The sequence below is a fragment of the Pan troglodytes genome, chromosome 5, assembly GCF_028858775.2.
Source record: "Pan troglodytes isolate AG18354 chromosome 5, NHGRI_mPanTro3-v2.0_pri, whole genome shotgun sequence".
Lineage (NCBI taxonomy): Eukaryota > Metazoa > Chordata > Mammalia > Primates > Hominidae > Pan > Pan troglodytes.
The window spans coordinates 148,128,953-148,145,234 of NC_072403.2; the positions used below are offsets into that span (position 1 = coordinate 148,128,953).

General features: G+C 39.7%; 1 protein-coding gene across 11 annotated transcripts in view; it reads right to left on the minus strand.

The window, feature by feature from the left end:
• The window catches only part of BCLAF1 (BCL2 associated transcription factor 1), a 32,035-nt gene extending 17,232 nt beyond the window's left edge, over positions 1 to 14,803 (minus strand). For 4 of the 11 annotated variants that reach the window (XR_010157784.1, XR_010157783.1, XM_009452065.5 and 1 more), the window contains exons 1-5: positions 13,887 to 14,803; positions 6,767 to 6,870; positions 3,946 to 4,059; positions 2,058 to 2,969; positions 18 to 683 (exon numbers count right to left, since the gene is read on the minus strand). Coding sequence is in view for 8 of the 11 variants with exons in the window: in XM_009452065.5 (XP_009450340.3) it covers positions 18 to 683; positions 2,058 to 2,969; positions 3,946 to 4,049 (1,682 nt within the window). In the remaining 3 variants the exon portion in view is untranslated. The remainder of the gene's footprint in view (positions 1 to 17; positions 684 to 2,057; positions 2,970 to 3,945; positions 4,060 to 6,766; positions 6,871 to 13,886) is intronic. The other 7 variants (XR_010157785.1, XM_001170960.8, XM_009452064.5 and 4 more) reach the window with 3 other exon arrangements.
• Positions 14,804 to 16,282: the final 1,479 nt, after the last annotated feature.

A 16,282-nucleotide genomic window follows, 5' to 3' on the forward strand; every position in this document is an offset into this window, starting at 1 on the left:
CATCAATATGGAATTACCTGTTAGAATCATCAAGAGGAACGGGTGCCATTTTGAGTTTGACTTCAGGACGGTGAGAATCACTCGCTATCATTTTGATCCTAAGTGGGCTTTCCTCTCTGAAGGTAGACTTTTCTCGTGCATCCAGATTCTTGTGTAGAGGGGGACTGTAATCAAAGAGGTCTTTGAGCTTTTCAGACTTTACCTGCTCAGGTGACTGAGTTTCTTTCTTTACTGTTATTCTTTCAGAATTTTTGTCTTCTTCTTTGTGCTTATCTTTTGTAGTGCTAGGCCTTTCCACTACATATCCAGTCTCTTTAAGTTTATAATTTTTTTCTTCTCTAAATCCATCACTTTCTCTATTGCCTTTCAGTGAAACTTTGGACTTGTACTTGAGTCCTTCCTCCTCAGTATTCCGGTGAGATGCAGTAGCAAAACTTTTACCCTGATCTGCGAGGACTGACTTCCTAAACTGTCTATAATCCTCTGTCTCCTCTGTGTCATCCCCTTCTGAATCATTAAACTTTTGTTTTCCAGACTCTTTATCACTGAAGTAATCTAGAGCTTCCTGATCTTCCCATTCTCCCTCTGCCCTCCCTTTCTCTGATCCTTTCTCTTTTGAAGCCTCTTTATCCCTGGTATTACCCCTATCAAGCAGGAATACTCTAGACTCTTCATCTGTGAACCTGCGAATAAGCAAAGAAGAGGATAGTAACTCTGGATTGCATTCACTGTAGATCGCTTCCATATTTAAATGTGTTGCCCAATCCCTCAGGACCAGCAAGAGAGAAAATAACCCTATTGAAAAGTGCTTTTTCAGATTCCACTTTTAAAAATCATTGAAAGCATCCATATAGAACTTATGTACTAACTTTTAAAATAAATTTACATTTGACTTCTGAAGTTTAAAACACAAAGCCAATCACAAAAACCTGTCCTATTTAGTCACAATCCACAATTCTGCACTAACACGAACTTCTAGAGATTGTCTAAATTTAATTTTTGAAGCTAAGAACCACTAATACATTGTTAGAATTCTATTGATAATTATCCCCAAAATTCCAGATAATATTATCTATTAATATAAACAAGAGTTCACACAAATGGATTTAATTACCACTGCAGTAATTTAATACTTTATGAAAATCACAGAACAGTTCATATAAACTTGCTCTAGAAAAATAATGATTTCTGGCACTATTTCATAGAAACTAATGATCAGTTCAATCATAAATTCTAGATTGTGCAGTGCTATTCCACAAACAGCATGTTTCCTCTATTTTCTCACTTTTAAGTCAAATCACAATACATGAAGCAACCAATTTTCATTGTTAGCAACTTTCAGCAACACTTGAAATCAGAATTTAAACAATGTATCTGTTTCAAATGTCATTAGTCAGTGAGAAATACCATTACCTTTTGTATAGTCAGGCTGAAATCATTAAATATTGACAGCCAGACTGTTTATGCCACCTAAGAACATGCAATATAGCTGCATTATTTATGTAGGTCACATTCTAATAGTGAAAAGAACAAAATAAGCCTTCAATGCTTTAAGAAACTTAATTTCTAAAAGGTTTACAGTTATTAGCAACATATATCATTTAGTTATGCTCTAAGCTACTCAACTTCTCCTCATCTGTATTTTTAATTCTGGACCGAAAATGGTAAAATTAAGAGGAGGAATAGAAATTAGGTTTTTTTTATTCTTTTTAAAGAGACAGGGTCTTGCTCTATCGCCCAGGCTGGAGTGCAGTAGGCGCAATCATAGCTCACCACAGCCTTGAACTCCTGGGCTCAAGAGATCCTCCCGCCTCAGCCTCCTGAGTAGCTGGATAAATTAATTTTTATTAAAACACTTAGCTTCCAAAGTTCACCAGATAAGAGTAAAAACAATTTGGAGTTAAACCGCTAGTTAAATACATATCACAATTTTATTTAGCGGTTTGGAGTAAAAACCGCTAGTTAAATACATATCACAATTTTACGTTTATAATTCCAAACAGAATTCAAAGAACAAAAACAATATTATAATCTAGATTCTGTATTTTAGTTTTTACCTTTTTAAGAACTTCCCAGTCTTTGCAGTTTCCTGATCTCCACCATCAGGATAAAATGAGGACCGGCCCCTAGACTCATCTCTTGGAGCATTCTGTGGTGCGATTGTCTTTGCAGGACTTCTTCGTGAAGGGATGTGATGAATTGGACTATTCTGAGAAGGACTGTATCGACTAGATCCATTTCCAACAGAACCAGACCCAGACCTTTCAGGACTATGCTGAATGGAATGTGAATGCTGAGAAGGAGTATTTTTTGCAGAGTGAACTGTACTGAGCATGGGAGCATCAGAGCAAGATGAACTCTGACTAGGTGGTGTAGCAATAGGTGAAGGACTATGGGGTGATCTAGGACTATTATCATAAGCTGAAAGGCCAGGCCAAATATCACCGGATGTGGCTGATGACTTATTAAATTCATCGATAGACTCAGATGGGTCATGTTCAAATGTATCTTTCGGTTCCTCCTGTGATTTACTTTTCAACGGACTCTCTTCTTGGGGTTCCCCTTCAGCTTTTTTGGTTTGTTTTTCCTGAGACCCTCGTCTTTTAGAAACAGGAGATTTGCTATATGGGGATGAAGAACGAGAAGAGGATGATCTTGGAGACCTAGAAGATCTATATGACCGGCGAGATCTGCTTCTGGATCTTTGAGAAGAAACGGATCTTCTTTTTGGACTCCTGGAACGTGAACGACCTCGTCTAGGACTCCTAGAGTGCCTTCTATTCCAGACAGGTCTATAACCACCTCGATGATATCTACCTCCTCCTCCTTGATAATACCCTCTACCCCTTCCTCTGTACCCATAAGGTCGTCTCATTCCTCTATTATTTCTGTAATCGCGACGATAATCTCTAGAATACATACGATCTCTACTACGAGACCTTGAATATGTTCTGGAACGAGACCTAGAACTAAAAATGAAATAAATATCAATGCAAGAAAAATAAAGTATTCCATGCTACCATTCTAAATACTCTGGTTGAATATAACATGTAAATAAACAGTAAAGGTAAAAATACACTTTTTTAAAAAACTCATCTGTACAAAAGTTTATGGTTTCCAATCAAAAAGCCTAAGGTAAATACTGAGAGAATACCTTAAAGACCTTACAAATGAAGGCACAAAACACACACACACACACACACACACGTGCGTGTGTTATATATATCACACGCATTAGGACATATTAACAAATTGTAGTACCTCTAGGCAAGCACTTAAATTGATATTGTAAAAGAATATTTAATGGCATGGCATAATATATAGTTAAATGGGGGAAAAGATTACAAAAAACTATCAGTGAGATACTATTAATTAAATACATACATAATATAAAGTTAAGCCTGGTGGGGGAAACAGAATGAGCATCAACTACTATTAATTCTTAATGGTATTATGGTCATTTGTATTTTCAACTTCTGGTTTCTGTTTTCTATGCTAAGTATGTATTACTATTTTAACAAAAATAACCAGAGTTGTTAATTTTTTTAACAAAAAAAATTATTTTGTTAGAATTCAAAGATTCACAGTCAGAAATGAGAAACTATAAAACAATATGCAGAGATTGTTTACTGTCAAATTCTTGCATTACCCAATTCATCTCTTAACATTGTGGACAAATACAAAGAAACCTACCATATATTATACAGTAAAATTTGAGACCTGGAGTCAGACTAACTGGATTTCAATCCAAGCTCTGCCATTTACTAGAGCTTGTTACCTGGACATTCTCATTTTCTCGCTTACAATAAGGATAACAATAGATCCATTTCACAGGGTTCTTTGAGAATAAAATACATTTTGGGGTTTAGCACTGTGTTTACGATACTCATTCAACAAGTATTAACTGATATAATTATTTAAAAAATTTAAAGCACATTAAATCACCTGTATCGCTTCTTTCTAGAATGAGATCTTGATCTTGATCGAGAACTAGACTGTGATCTAGACTTTGACCTTGAAGAATGTGATCTAGAATTGGAGCGACCCATTTCTTTTCTCCTAATCAAATGATAGGGCAAAAAAAGGTTAAAATTACAATATGATATTTAAAATTTTACATTATTACTTATTTTCAGATAAAATTTGATTTTTACAAGTTTCTCAAAGGCTATTATTCACCATCCTTTTCAAATCAGTATTCAGAAGACAAGTCAATTATCCCTGACTAAAACTGTTTTCACCTGCATGACAGGTACTGTCGATTAAAGACACAACTGAAGATTTTTACGGACTGCCCCACTTATGAGCCTCAATCCAAAAAGGCAGCAGCTGCAGAAGCCAGAAAAAGCAATGAGACTGCAGCAGCATGTTATGTGTTATTCCACGCCCAATACAAATGCCTACCCCTCCTGTAAGAAAGATAAATAATAAAGGTACTACAGATAAGGCAACTGAAATAAAATAAAGTGTCACAATACTAACAAAAAATAAACCTACCAGGCTGTTATCATAGTGCTTTATGGCCTTGCAAATGAGACTGAACTGACCACTCCATATACACAATCCTGTCTGGAGTGGTACTAGATAGTATCCTAGAACAATACAGGACACTAAGTTTCTGAACAGCTGGAGCCATGGCTCTGCTCTCAGTACTCATGACTCCAGAATAAAGTGGACTTATGTGACAATGCCTAGTTCACCCTGAAGCTTTCTGTTAAGAAGATTTAAAAAGAATAAAAGATAAAAGAATTGGAGGGATTACTTCAAGAAAGATTTATTAGAACTACAAGAAAAAAAACTTGGGCACCAGTAGTTTAACTTTTCTAAACACTACATGGTATCCAATGCTATAATTAGACCTCATTGGGTACAGAAATCAGTAACTGTCAAAACTAATTGATTTATAAGATCTACTGATTGAAAAAACATACACATATAGCAAATCACTGCATGCATATCCCAAATGTCACATTTTCAACTTTTCAATGATTAATGAGATTATATCTTAGCCTCTCAAGCTTGTTTTTGCTGCATAGAACTATTTCCAAATTTACACTAACTTACTCAAAAAGTATTCATTTCAATAAAAATCAACTTACTAAACTTCTAACACCTTGCAATTCCCATAATACTTAAATAGTATCTCCTACAACCAAGTATTTTTGAAGGCACTTATTTTACCTACCTAGACTTTGTTCGGTATAATAAAATAGTATTTGGAGGTACTAAGATGAGTTCCGTTATAGAAGAAGTAATGGTAATACTTGGATAGTTCCTCATCAAGCAATATAAATAACAAATTCAAGATGTTTGAGATAAATGCTTATTTCAAAATAAAACATAACTATCCTCTAATAGACTACCACCTTTGTCTTCTCTCACTCTTCTTCTCAATCCCAAGTAAGCAAGAAATACATAAAGACAGAAACAAAACATAGGTTCAGGGTTCAAAAAGGCAAAGTAAGAATTCCACAACACACAAGAAATAAATTTGGCATTAACATAAGGAGATCTGACACCCTGTAGAACACAAATTTGGTTTAGCAACTGTAGTTTTGACAACATAATGAAATTGGCAAAAACCACATTTACAGCCTGTAAAGGAAGGAATCTTGGCCACTGGGAACTGTGACATTCTCTTGCATCTGATTTCAAAATTCTGTCCCTCCCAAAGTTTTTAAAAGAATATAAATACGTAATTTACATTCATTCTGATCGAATTTACTTCAAGATATTTATTTTTATCCCACTCTGAGATAATCAGACACACTATAAAAAGAAACCAGAGCTGCAAATGATTTTGGAGATCCAGTCCAGCAATAAGACAACATCCTTTTTCATTGTACTAATCAGTAAATAAAACACTATTTTACTAAGAGCTACAGATGCTGTGTTGTGCTGTATCTCCAGAATCTCTGTTCTTTGCTCTTGAGGCTTTTTGGATGGTAATTTCTGTTAAAGGATTCAGGAATTCTGTAGGCTTTTTCAGTCACCAGGATGTAGCTGGGCTTGTGGCACACGAGCACAACAGGTATTTAATAAATAACTATAAAATGAATGCATTCCCCAGAACCTGGACATTTTTTAAAGCAGCAAGTTCATTTTTAAAGGTTTGCGTTTTGCTTTAAGCTACACCTGAAACTTCAAAAACTAACGGAAAGAAAGCATGCCTATCAAATAGTTAGCAGTCCAAAAGAAATGGATTGATATCTTCTGCTCTACTGCAAAAACAGGGAAAAAGCTAAGAACATGGTCTCTGCATTTAAACTACATGAATTCAAATTCCTTAAGCTCTCTGAGCCTGTTCCTCAACTGTAAAACGAAGAAAATAACAGTACCTACTTCACAGACTTGTAGTGGACTTAATGAGTTGATGAACTTAATTCACTTAATACATCTAACACATTAGCAATCAATTTGAATTACCTAAACACTACAGTAGAGAGAAACAAGTTATGAATCTCCTCTTGTTTACATTAGGGAAATGGGTTAAGTAGCAGTCTATCTTGTATGTCCTGAGTCTTTTAGTAGATGTGTTTATAGAAATAGAAAAAGCAGGAGCACAACCTGGAAGAAGACAGAAAAAGAACCTTTTTCCTAAAACTAACTTAACATCTGACTTACTTCATACAAGCCACCAAAATAAACAAAAAACAAAGCTTCGGACCACATCATTTTTAATCGCTCCATCTGAATCATCAATTCAGTAGTGACATTTCCTCAAAAAAGTCAAAAGTGAAAACTAGAAAAATGAATGCTCTTTTACCTTGGGTTTATGCAGGATCAAGAAGTCAAGTGAAGTCTTTGAGATACTGTAAAAATTCTTCCTGGAGAGAATGCTCTGAGAAATTAAACTCTAAATTCGAATTCCTAGCAAAGACAAAAAAACCATTATTGTGATTTATGTTAAATTAAATAACCATTATTTACAATGCATATAATGGGCACTCCCATAAACTCTAATAAACGCACTTACAATTTCAGGGAAGGAAAAACTAATTCAGGAAATAGGAAACTTTTAACCGTAAAAGCTTAAAATTCAACTTTTTTGTAAACCACAATGCAGTAGCGTATCATGAAACTGACAGCATCTTTTTAACTACTTGAATTCTAATTTTAGTAATTTGAGCCTTAAAAAACATATGATATGTCGTTCCATCAGAAAATTCCAACGTAGCTAACATAATGCCATCTTGGTAGCGGGGCAAGGTAGCACAAGCCTGTAGTCCCAGCTACTTGGGAGGCTGATGCAGAAGGATCACTTGAGCCCAGGAGTTTGACGCTGCAATGCACTGTGATCACACCTGTGACTAGCTACCGCACTCTAGCCTTGGCAACACAGCAAGACCCCATCTCAAAAAAAAAAAAAAAAAAAAAAAAAAAAAGGTAATCTGTAGTTAATTTTCATAATGCTCTACTTTATAACATCTAAAATATGAGTTTAATGCCCTGCTACTTATTCTCTTTCGGTACTTCCTTTCACACAATTTAGTTTCATGTGAAACTGATTTTTAAATCCACGTTAACAGCCATCATAGTAACTTTAAATTCTGTGCCTAAAAGCATCTTGATACATCTACATTCAAATAAAAGAACAGTCAGCAATGAAACTTTTATCTACTGAAAGTCAATATTCTTCCTAAAATAATTTTTCATTAATCTGTAAATAAACTTTGCACAAAATATTCAAGTTACCAATACTGAAAAGTTTAGCTTTATGTATATTCACATCAAGTATGTGCAAAGGATAGTCAAAAGCACCAGGCGAACAGAAACTAAGGAATACAAGATTAATATACATCAGCACTCAAAGAATTCATGAACAAGTTTAAATGGAAATCTGTAACTCTTACCAAGATCCAATTTTAAAAATAAAACGAGACTGGAAATACAAAGAAGTAATGGTAACATTAAACTGGTGAATCAAGAATAGCGTCTCGTAAAATATCCATGGCCCTCCAACTGGGGAGAGATTTGAGGTTCAGCCTAGGAAGGAGGAATCGGAACCTATTAAGGGAAACACTAAAAAAGTAGCAAAGTCAAAAAGCCAAGCAAGATTGGGTACAAAAACAAAGGATTTCTAAAGGACATATAAGTTTAGTTTTTAAAATATCAAAACCCCAAGTGGCCAGAGAAAAAAATGGCAATCTTCTAAACTGGAGTACTGTTATAAAACTATTCTGACCTGGAAAGTCATTACTACTGATTCACTCCTAGAAGTGGTACAAGGCTCATTTTAGCTAACACTTCCCTAAACAATTCCAAAAGGCTAATTTATATATATATACATATATATATGTGTGTGTGTGTGTGTGTGTGTATATATATATCCAGAGAAGACCCAACTGCCAGATCTCTTTACTCCGTCATGGTATTTTGAAGTTCAAAGAAAATAAACACTAGATATAAAAAACTGACAGAACAGGGAATACAGGCTGTTAGACCAGTGGATATACATTCCTATTCACAATCTATAAATATATTCAAGTATCCACACCAATAACTCAAATAATACACAAAATGTAACACACAATAAATAAGTCAGTATCAAAGACTGATTAGTTCAACTAATTTTTAAAAAATGAAAGTCTATATACAAAGCACAATGCTAATTACTACAGGAAATATATCTATGTAAGTGGTCCCTGCCTTCCAAAAACCAAATCGAGAACAGTTATCAGCAACAAATCATAGTAAACTAAACATCTAAATACCAACCATGTGCCAAGAACTGTGCTAGGTGACTTAAAGTAAATAAAATAATCTCATATTTGATCCTGATAATCTCATGAGCTACATATTAATCCCATCTTTCAAATACAGAGAACCCTAAACTTTCCAGATAACTTGAGATAAGTGCCTTACATGCCAGGCACTACTATTCTAACGTTGAGAATACAGCATTTTAAGTTAAGACTTAAGCTCCCTACTCTCTTGAAGCTTTCAGAGAGGGGAAGACAGAAAACAAGAAAAAAATCAAATAGTGGCAAGTGCCACATTGGAGGGGGGGAAAAAGTACAAGCTAACATGCAGAGGAGGTGGGCAGGGGGACTACTTACTTAGGTGGATCCTTGGGCCCTCTTTAAGGAGGTAACATTTGGGCCTAAAGACAGGGAACACTGCAAAGATTCACAGAGGGAAGAGCATACTAGGCAGAGGACACAAACTTAGCAAATTCAGGACAGAAAGACCAATAAGAAGGTTGAGACAACGTGATCAAGGAGTTGAGGGTATGAAATAGGGCAGCAGGAGGAGGAATGGACCAGATGAAATAGCATCTAGTAGATCATCAAAAGGGATCAGGATTTTACTCGGTTGAGAAACCCTTGCAGGGTTTTTGCTTGGGTGAGTCACTCATCTGATTTACATTTTAAGATGGCTGCTATATAAAAAATAAACAGCAATGAAAAAAAGAGGCAAATCCAAGATGTGGTTTGTCAAAATGACTTGTTAATGGATTGTTAGGGGTGTGAAGTACAGAGAGTGAGGAAAAATGAAAAATCACTAGTGCCCTTAAATTCTAGGTTTTAGATTCAAGCATCTGGGAGAAGGACAAGTTTGGGAGAGAAAACAAAAGATGTGTTTGCCGTTTTTCGTGCCCACAGTCGGAGTGTAAATGGTTAATCCAAAATTTGACTGAAATCTCCTGACTCCAAATCCGGTGCTCTCTCTTCAATACCCTAAAAGGTGCTTGATGTTTCCAAAACCCAAATACAAAACTGAAAATGCCAAATTAATCTTCCCTTTATTACAACCAAGATCATTTGTTAATAGATTCCCACTTGTATACAGAAATAAGGAATGAATTGCCATATGTATCTTTGGCCAATTGACAGACCAACCAATGAGGAACACAGGATAAAATAAAGCAGGTTTTATTTTTAAAAATAAGGTTCTTAAATATCTAAACAGAGCCTATCTTTCATGAAATAATACATAATGACCAGCTAGAACATAAGTGATCAGAAACCAGCTAGAAAACAATTTATCAGGCCAGGAATGGTGGCTCACGCCTGTAATCCCAGCACTTTGGGAGGCCGAGGTGAGCGGATCCTGAGGTTTGGAGTTTGAGACCAGCCTGGCCAACATGGTGAAACCCCGTCTCTACTAAAAATACAAAAATTAGCCAGGCGTGGTGGTGCACGCCCATAGTCCCAGGTACTCCAGAGGCTGAGGCAGGAGAATCACTTGAACCCAGGAGGCGGAGGTTGCAGTGAGCCAAGATTGCACCACTGCACTCCAGGCTGGGCAAGAGAGAGGCTGTCTCAAAAAAAGAAAAAAAATGATCAGAGCAAAGTAACTGGGTTCAACAAAATACCCAAGACAAAGCCACCCAAAATGAATTCTTTAAGATTACTATTTCAAGCATACTTGATCCCAGTCTTCATTTTAGCAGGCTCAAGGAGTTTGGTCCCCAGATTGTTGTAAACAAAGTAATGCTATTTCCATCTTTTCAAATCCTAAAAATATAGCCCATGACTATTATTCCAGTAGACTAGATTCAATTCCTGGCTCAGCCATTAACTAGCTGCCCAACACTGAACAAGTTACCTTAATCTGTCAGCTTCAAATTCTGCAGGTGTTTTTTTGTTGTTGTTGTTTTAAAGACTACTAATGGTACTTCCTTACAAGTACAGGGTTAAATGAACTAAGTAAGGCATGTAAACAGCTTAGTTTAATGTTTGGCCCGTGGTATACAATCTAGCATTAGCCATCATTATTGGTAACCCTTGTTTAGGCAGCCTTTCTGCAAGCTAACCACGTTTACTTAAAATGATTCTTGCATGTAAGGTTACCTAATATTTTTGATACAGCATTAATCAGCATCATTTAGAAGTCTTTCTAGACATGCTTAATAAAATGGGCTGGGTGCGGTGGCTTACACCTGTAATCCCAACACTTTGGGAGGGCGAGGCGGGCGGATCACCCGAGGTCAGGAGTTCGAGACCAGCCTGGCCAACATGGCAAAACCCCGTCTCTACTAAAAATATAAAAATTAGACGGGCGTGGTGGCGGGCGCCTGTAATCCCAGTTACTCTGGAGGCTGAGGCAGGAGAATCGCTTGAACCCATGAGGTGGAGGTTGCAGTGAGCCATGATCATGCCACTGCACTCCAGCCTGGGTGACAGAGCAAGACTCCATCTCAAAAACAGAAAAACTAGCCGGCCTTTGTGGTGTGCCCCTGTAATCCCATGTAATCCCAGCTACTGGGGAGGCTGAAGCACAAGAATCACTTCAACCTGGGAGGCAGAGGTTGCAGTCAGCCAAAATCACGCCACTGCACACCAGCCTTGGCGACAGAGCAAGACTGTGTCTCAAGAAAGAAAAAAAAAATTAGCAGGACATGGTGGCGGGCCGGCGCCTGTAGTCCCAGCTACTTGGGAGGCTGAGACACGAGAATCGCTTGAACCAGGGAAGCGGAGGTTGCAGTGAGCCGAGATGGCGCCACTGCACTCCAGCCCGGGCTACACAGCGAGTCTCTGTCTCAAAAAAATAAATAAAATTAAAGTGTTTGAAAACTCTAAAATATTACACAAATATAATCTAGTATTATCTTCGTGTTAGTATATTCGTTGGTTTTCAGCCTTAGGGACAGTCAGATAAAATATTAAATGTTATGACTGAGGTAACACTTATTACCTGAGTATAAACAATTAACAAATTCATATCAAACAAGTACCCAGAGATTTTAGCTTCTTAATTCCCTCTTCTACTTATTTGGTAAATAACAAATCACTGTAAATTACACAGCTGAATTCAGCTAGTGTGCAACTACTGATTTCCAACGTAGTTTCCAGCAACTCCCAAACTAAGTCCTATGTAGAACTGATAAAACTTTTCTCCATTTCTAAGTCTTCTCATCACATAGTTAACCTCGTACAGCTTGCTGCCCACAAAAGTTGTTTAATAAATTCAACCGAGGCCAGGCGCAGGGGCTCATCCCTGTAATCCCAGCACTTTGGGTGGGCCAGGCGAGTGGATCACCTGAGGTCAGGAGTTCGAGACCAATATTGTGAAACTCCGTCTCTACTAAAAATACAAAAATTAGCCCAGTGTGGTGGCGGGCGCCTGTAGTCCCAGCTACTCGGGAGGCTGAGGCAGGAGAATCGCTTGGACCCGGAGACGGAGGTTGCAGTGAGCCGAGACTGGGCCACTGCACTCCTGCCTAGGCGACAGAGCGACATTCCGTCTCAAGAATCAGTCAATCAACCAGACCTGAGCCTACCAGTGAGTAGTACTTTTTACACGTCTGTCACCAAGTCTTATACTACCACTGTTCCTCAAAGTCAAGAAGGGCTCTGGCTAAACAGTTTCCTTTGCCACCATTTTAATTACCTGAATTAAACAAGATATTTCAGTATTCACCACAATGTACTGGTTGAAATATGAAATCACTAAGAGAAGGTGCTCCAAGGTTGTTTACCATGAGCTACCTTTTTTAAGTGACCAAGGTCTCGCTCTGTTGCCCCCGCTGGAGTGCAGTGGGACGAGCACAGCTCACAGCAGCCTCAAACTCCCGCCGAGGGGCCACTTTTTCCCTCCCATCAAATTACCTATCCTGAATTGGTCATGATCAAACAAAAATACAAAAGCCTTGCAGCAGTTTTTCCTACGTAAAGGTTATTTACTGCCTGAACAGTATCCTAACCATTCCAACTAAAGTCAAACTGAAATGAGAATTCACAAGAGGAACAAGAAATTTTGTTTTGCTTTGTAACACCAAAAAATTTAAGAGGCTGTTGCAGTGAGGTGCAAGTCTGAAGTAGCTCACCTTTTTCGTCAGTGTTAGCCACACTTGCTTTCAACTTCAGTCTTAATTTTTTTCCAGTTCTAAAATGCTTTTTAAAAAAGTCTGAGGTAGCAAAGTAGCTGCTGGTACTTCAGCTTGATTCTGAAGAAATAAATCTTAAATGCGAATCAAGCCAACTCATGAATTTAAAATGAAGGCAAAGTCCAATTCGCCACTCCCACCCATTTCTCACACCAGCTGTCCACCAATCGTGGCTGCAACATTTCTGACACGACTAAATGGGCTGAATCACTTGAAAAGACTCGGCTTCGCTAGTACTCATGAAGAACCGCACTTTCAGCCGGATAGGGCAGGGCCACGCTCAGAACCACCAGCTAAGACCCAATCCTCTCGCTAGGGAACCGTAACTAGGCAACCAGCACCAGTCAACAGCGCGCGCTCGCTTCAAAACAGCAGGTTGCCGGGGGTACCGAAATTAACTCCAGAGAACCAGGGTCAGCAGCGAGAGGCAGAACAGAGCACTAAAACCTAGTAGCATCACAAAAACGAGGCATTAACTGACGGGTGGTCTGAAGCCGGAGGGCAGTTTTAAAGACCACGCGAAAAGGGGTAGACCTACTCAACGCACTTTGCTGCGGGTCACAGTTATTTTCTCAAAACCCCACAGGCCACGAAGAAAGGTGGCAGTCCCAGCCAATGAGAGGCGGACACAAGTTGCACCTCCAGCGGCCGTCGGCGCCAAAGGCGGGGGAGAGAAAAAATGAACGAGCGCGCGTGCGCGGAGCGTTCAGTCGGGCGCGCGCAGAGGTACGGGCTGAAGAAATGGGGGAAGGGTGGAAGAGGAAGATATGCGCACGCGCACGGGAGGCCGCGCGGGCTGTGGGTCTCGAGGCAGGTTCGCAAACACGCGCGCGCCCGCCGTTAGCACTGCTCAGCGCCCCCGCCCGGCCTTTTCGGCCCGTAGTGCCTCGAAAACCTGAGGGAAGCTAACGAAAAAACGCATAAATAACGGCGCAACGTCTCCTTGGTTCTCCTTTCGCCGCCAACCCGACACCACCCACAAAAGAGTCAAAAATATGGCCTGTCCTCGGTCTTCACTGCCCCTTGAGTAACTTGAATACAGCGCGAGGCCTACCTGACACGCCGAATCGCGGTTCCGGGGATTTATCTCCGTTGCAACCACACAGCGGCCATTTCCCGACTCAAGAACGCGAGGAAAACCATAGAGCTACCTTCGACGCGCTAGCTCGTCTCCGTCACTTCCGATCTGGGGCGTGGCCTCGGGTGCCGCTAAATATGCGGGCAAGCCCCGCCCACCCTTCCGCTCCGGTCCGGCTTCCTGGCTGCTATTAAGATGTTGCCTGCGGCCTTCTGGGAAGTCGCGTGGCTGGTCTCGCGCGAAGATGTGACGGCTCCGCCCTCTGGCCCGTAGCGACAGCCTTGGCCGGAGAGGCGGTAGAGTGGGGTGGGTGTTTTGTCAGGCCTGAGTTAGCTTCGCCATAGGGCGCTTTTCGCTGGTGTCTCTGCCTCGTTCTGAGTAGACCCCCTAGACCTCACCGCCGCCCCTGCGTTTTACCTCAGTAAGCTCGTCTGGTCTGTTCTTTCTGTGGGGCCGGCTCAGACCAGGCAAAAAACAAAAAGACAATCCCACACTGAGGAAAAGACCAGGAGGCAAGACGTGGCTGTAATTGCAGACACGCTGCTCCCTCAGCCAGCAAGCGCCACTTTTCCTCTTGGACGCCTAACTGGAGATTAGAAAATGTGGCTTTTGGTTTGCTATTAAATTCGGCAGACGCACTTAGTTGAAAAATGGCCACGATCTAAATCCCTTTCGTGGCGTCTGATCAAATCGAAGCTCAAGCCGCAGCAGCCGGAAACCTCTTAGGCTGCTCGCGCCAAAGAAGGCCGCCCTTCTGGCGGCGTGATGACAGCTTTACCACATCGGCAACGTTGGCATAGGCATGAAAAAATAAAGAGCACGAAGCAGTTGAGCTTTCAGCCTGTGACGATGATTTGTGGCAGCCGAGGAACACAGCCCAACGTAGCTTGGTTGTCCAGAATTATAAGTCAGATTATAAATAGGCAAGCCACATTCGATTTGAATAGAATTTAAATAATAGCCGTAGCACATTTTGCATTAATACTTCTCCGGGCTGCGCTTTCTTAGGGCCTAAAACCGCTATTGCTTTGATGTTTAGAGATGTTAACTACCTTGATGGATTTCAGACTTGTAATTAGCAACCAGGGTGTCAGTGAGTGAATCGAAACTAGGATTGGGCCCTGGTTGTGAATTTAACACTGTGCTTAGAGCATTCTTTCTTCACAGTCCAGTTTACCAGCTGAACTAGAAAAACGACAACATTTTCATGGAGTGAATCGTAGGTTTTTTATTGTACAGTCTGTCCCTCACCCCATTACCACCTCAGGATGTGGACACAGAAATCTTTGGCCTTTTTGTTGTGCCCTGATGTCCCAAGCATTCGCAGTTTCTCAGTAAATATTTGTTGAGTGAATGAACTATATTTAAAAAAAAAAAAAAAACTAAGGGCTCAATACACGTCTGCTATTCTGCATGTATTGGGAGTCGGGGCGCTCCCAATACATGCTGTTATTCATTTATTCAAAATACCCCAAATTGCAGGCTAGGATATTCGACCTCCCTCTGCAATTCTATTGCACATGTGTTGAAAATGAAGTCATCTATTTGAGGCAATATAACTGATTATGATTTTATTTACATAACATGAGGTAGTAACAAAGGAGATCCTTTGGAACAAAGCCTTTAGTAAGTGGAAGTTATACAGACTTCCCTTGAAATAGATCCATTTGATACGCGATGCTTTCCCAATCTACAAAGTAGGAGGTTCTTGAATTTAGATGTTTTATGCACATTCTTATTTTCAAAACCTGAAATTCCACCATTACGGATTCATTCTTTGTAATAAATTTTTTTTCCTATTAAAATACAAACGCCGAAAAGAGCAGAGGAAAAAAGAGCCCATTTAACAAATGGGCATTGCAGAAAAATAGAACATTATCTCAAGAAGAAATACAAGTTGTAAACAAATGACCAAACTGCTAAAAAGATACAAAAAGAATGCTGAGATAAATTAGTAAGCTGATTTTAATTTTTTTTAAAAAAAAAACAGAGTCTCGCTCTGTCGCCCAGGCTGGAGTGCAGTGGCGCCATCTCGGCTCACTGCAATCTCTGCCTCCCAGGTTCAAATGATTCTCCTGCCTCAGCCTCCTGAGTAGCTGGGACTATAGGTGCGCACCACCACGCCTGGCTAATTTTTGTATTTTTAGTAGAGATGGGGTTTCACCATATTGGTCTTGAACTCCTGACCTCATGATCCACCCACCTCGGCCTCCCAGAGTGCTGGGATTACAGGTGTGAGCCACTGTGCCCTGCCTGGGTCAAATATTTCTGTTTTTAGATCTTTGAGGAATCGCCACACTGCCTTCCACAATGGCTGAACTAATTTACACTCTCACCAACAGTATATCGAATTTCTTTTTCTTCACAACCTC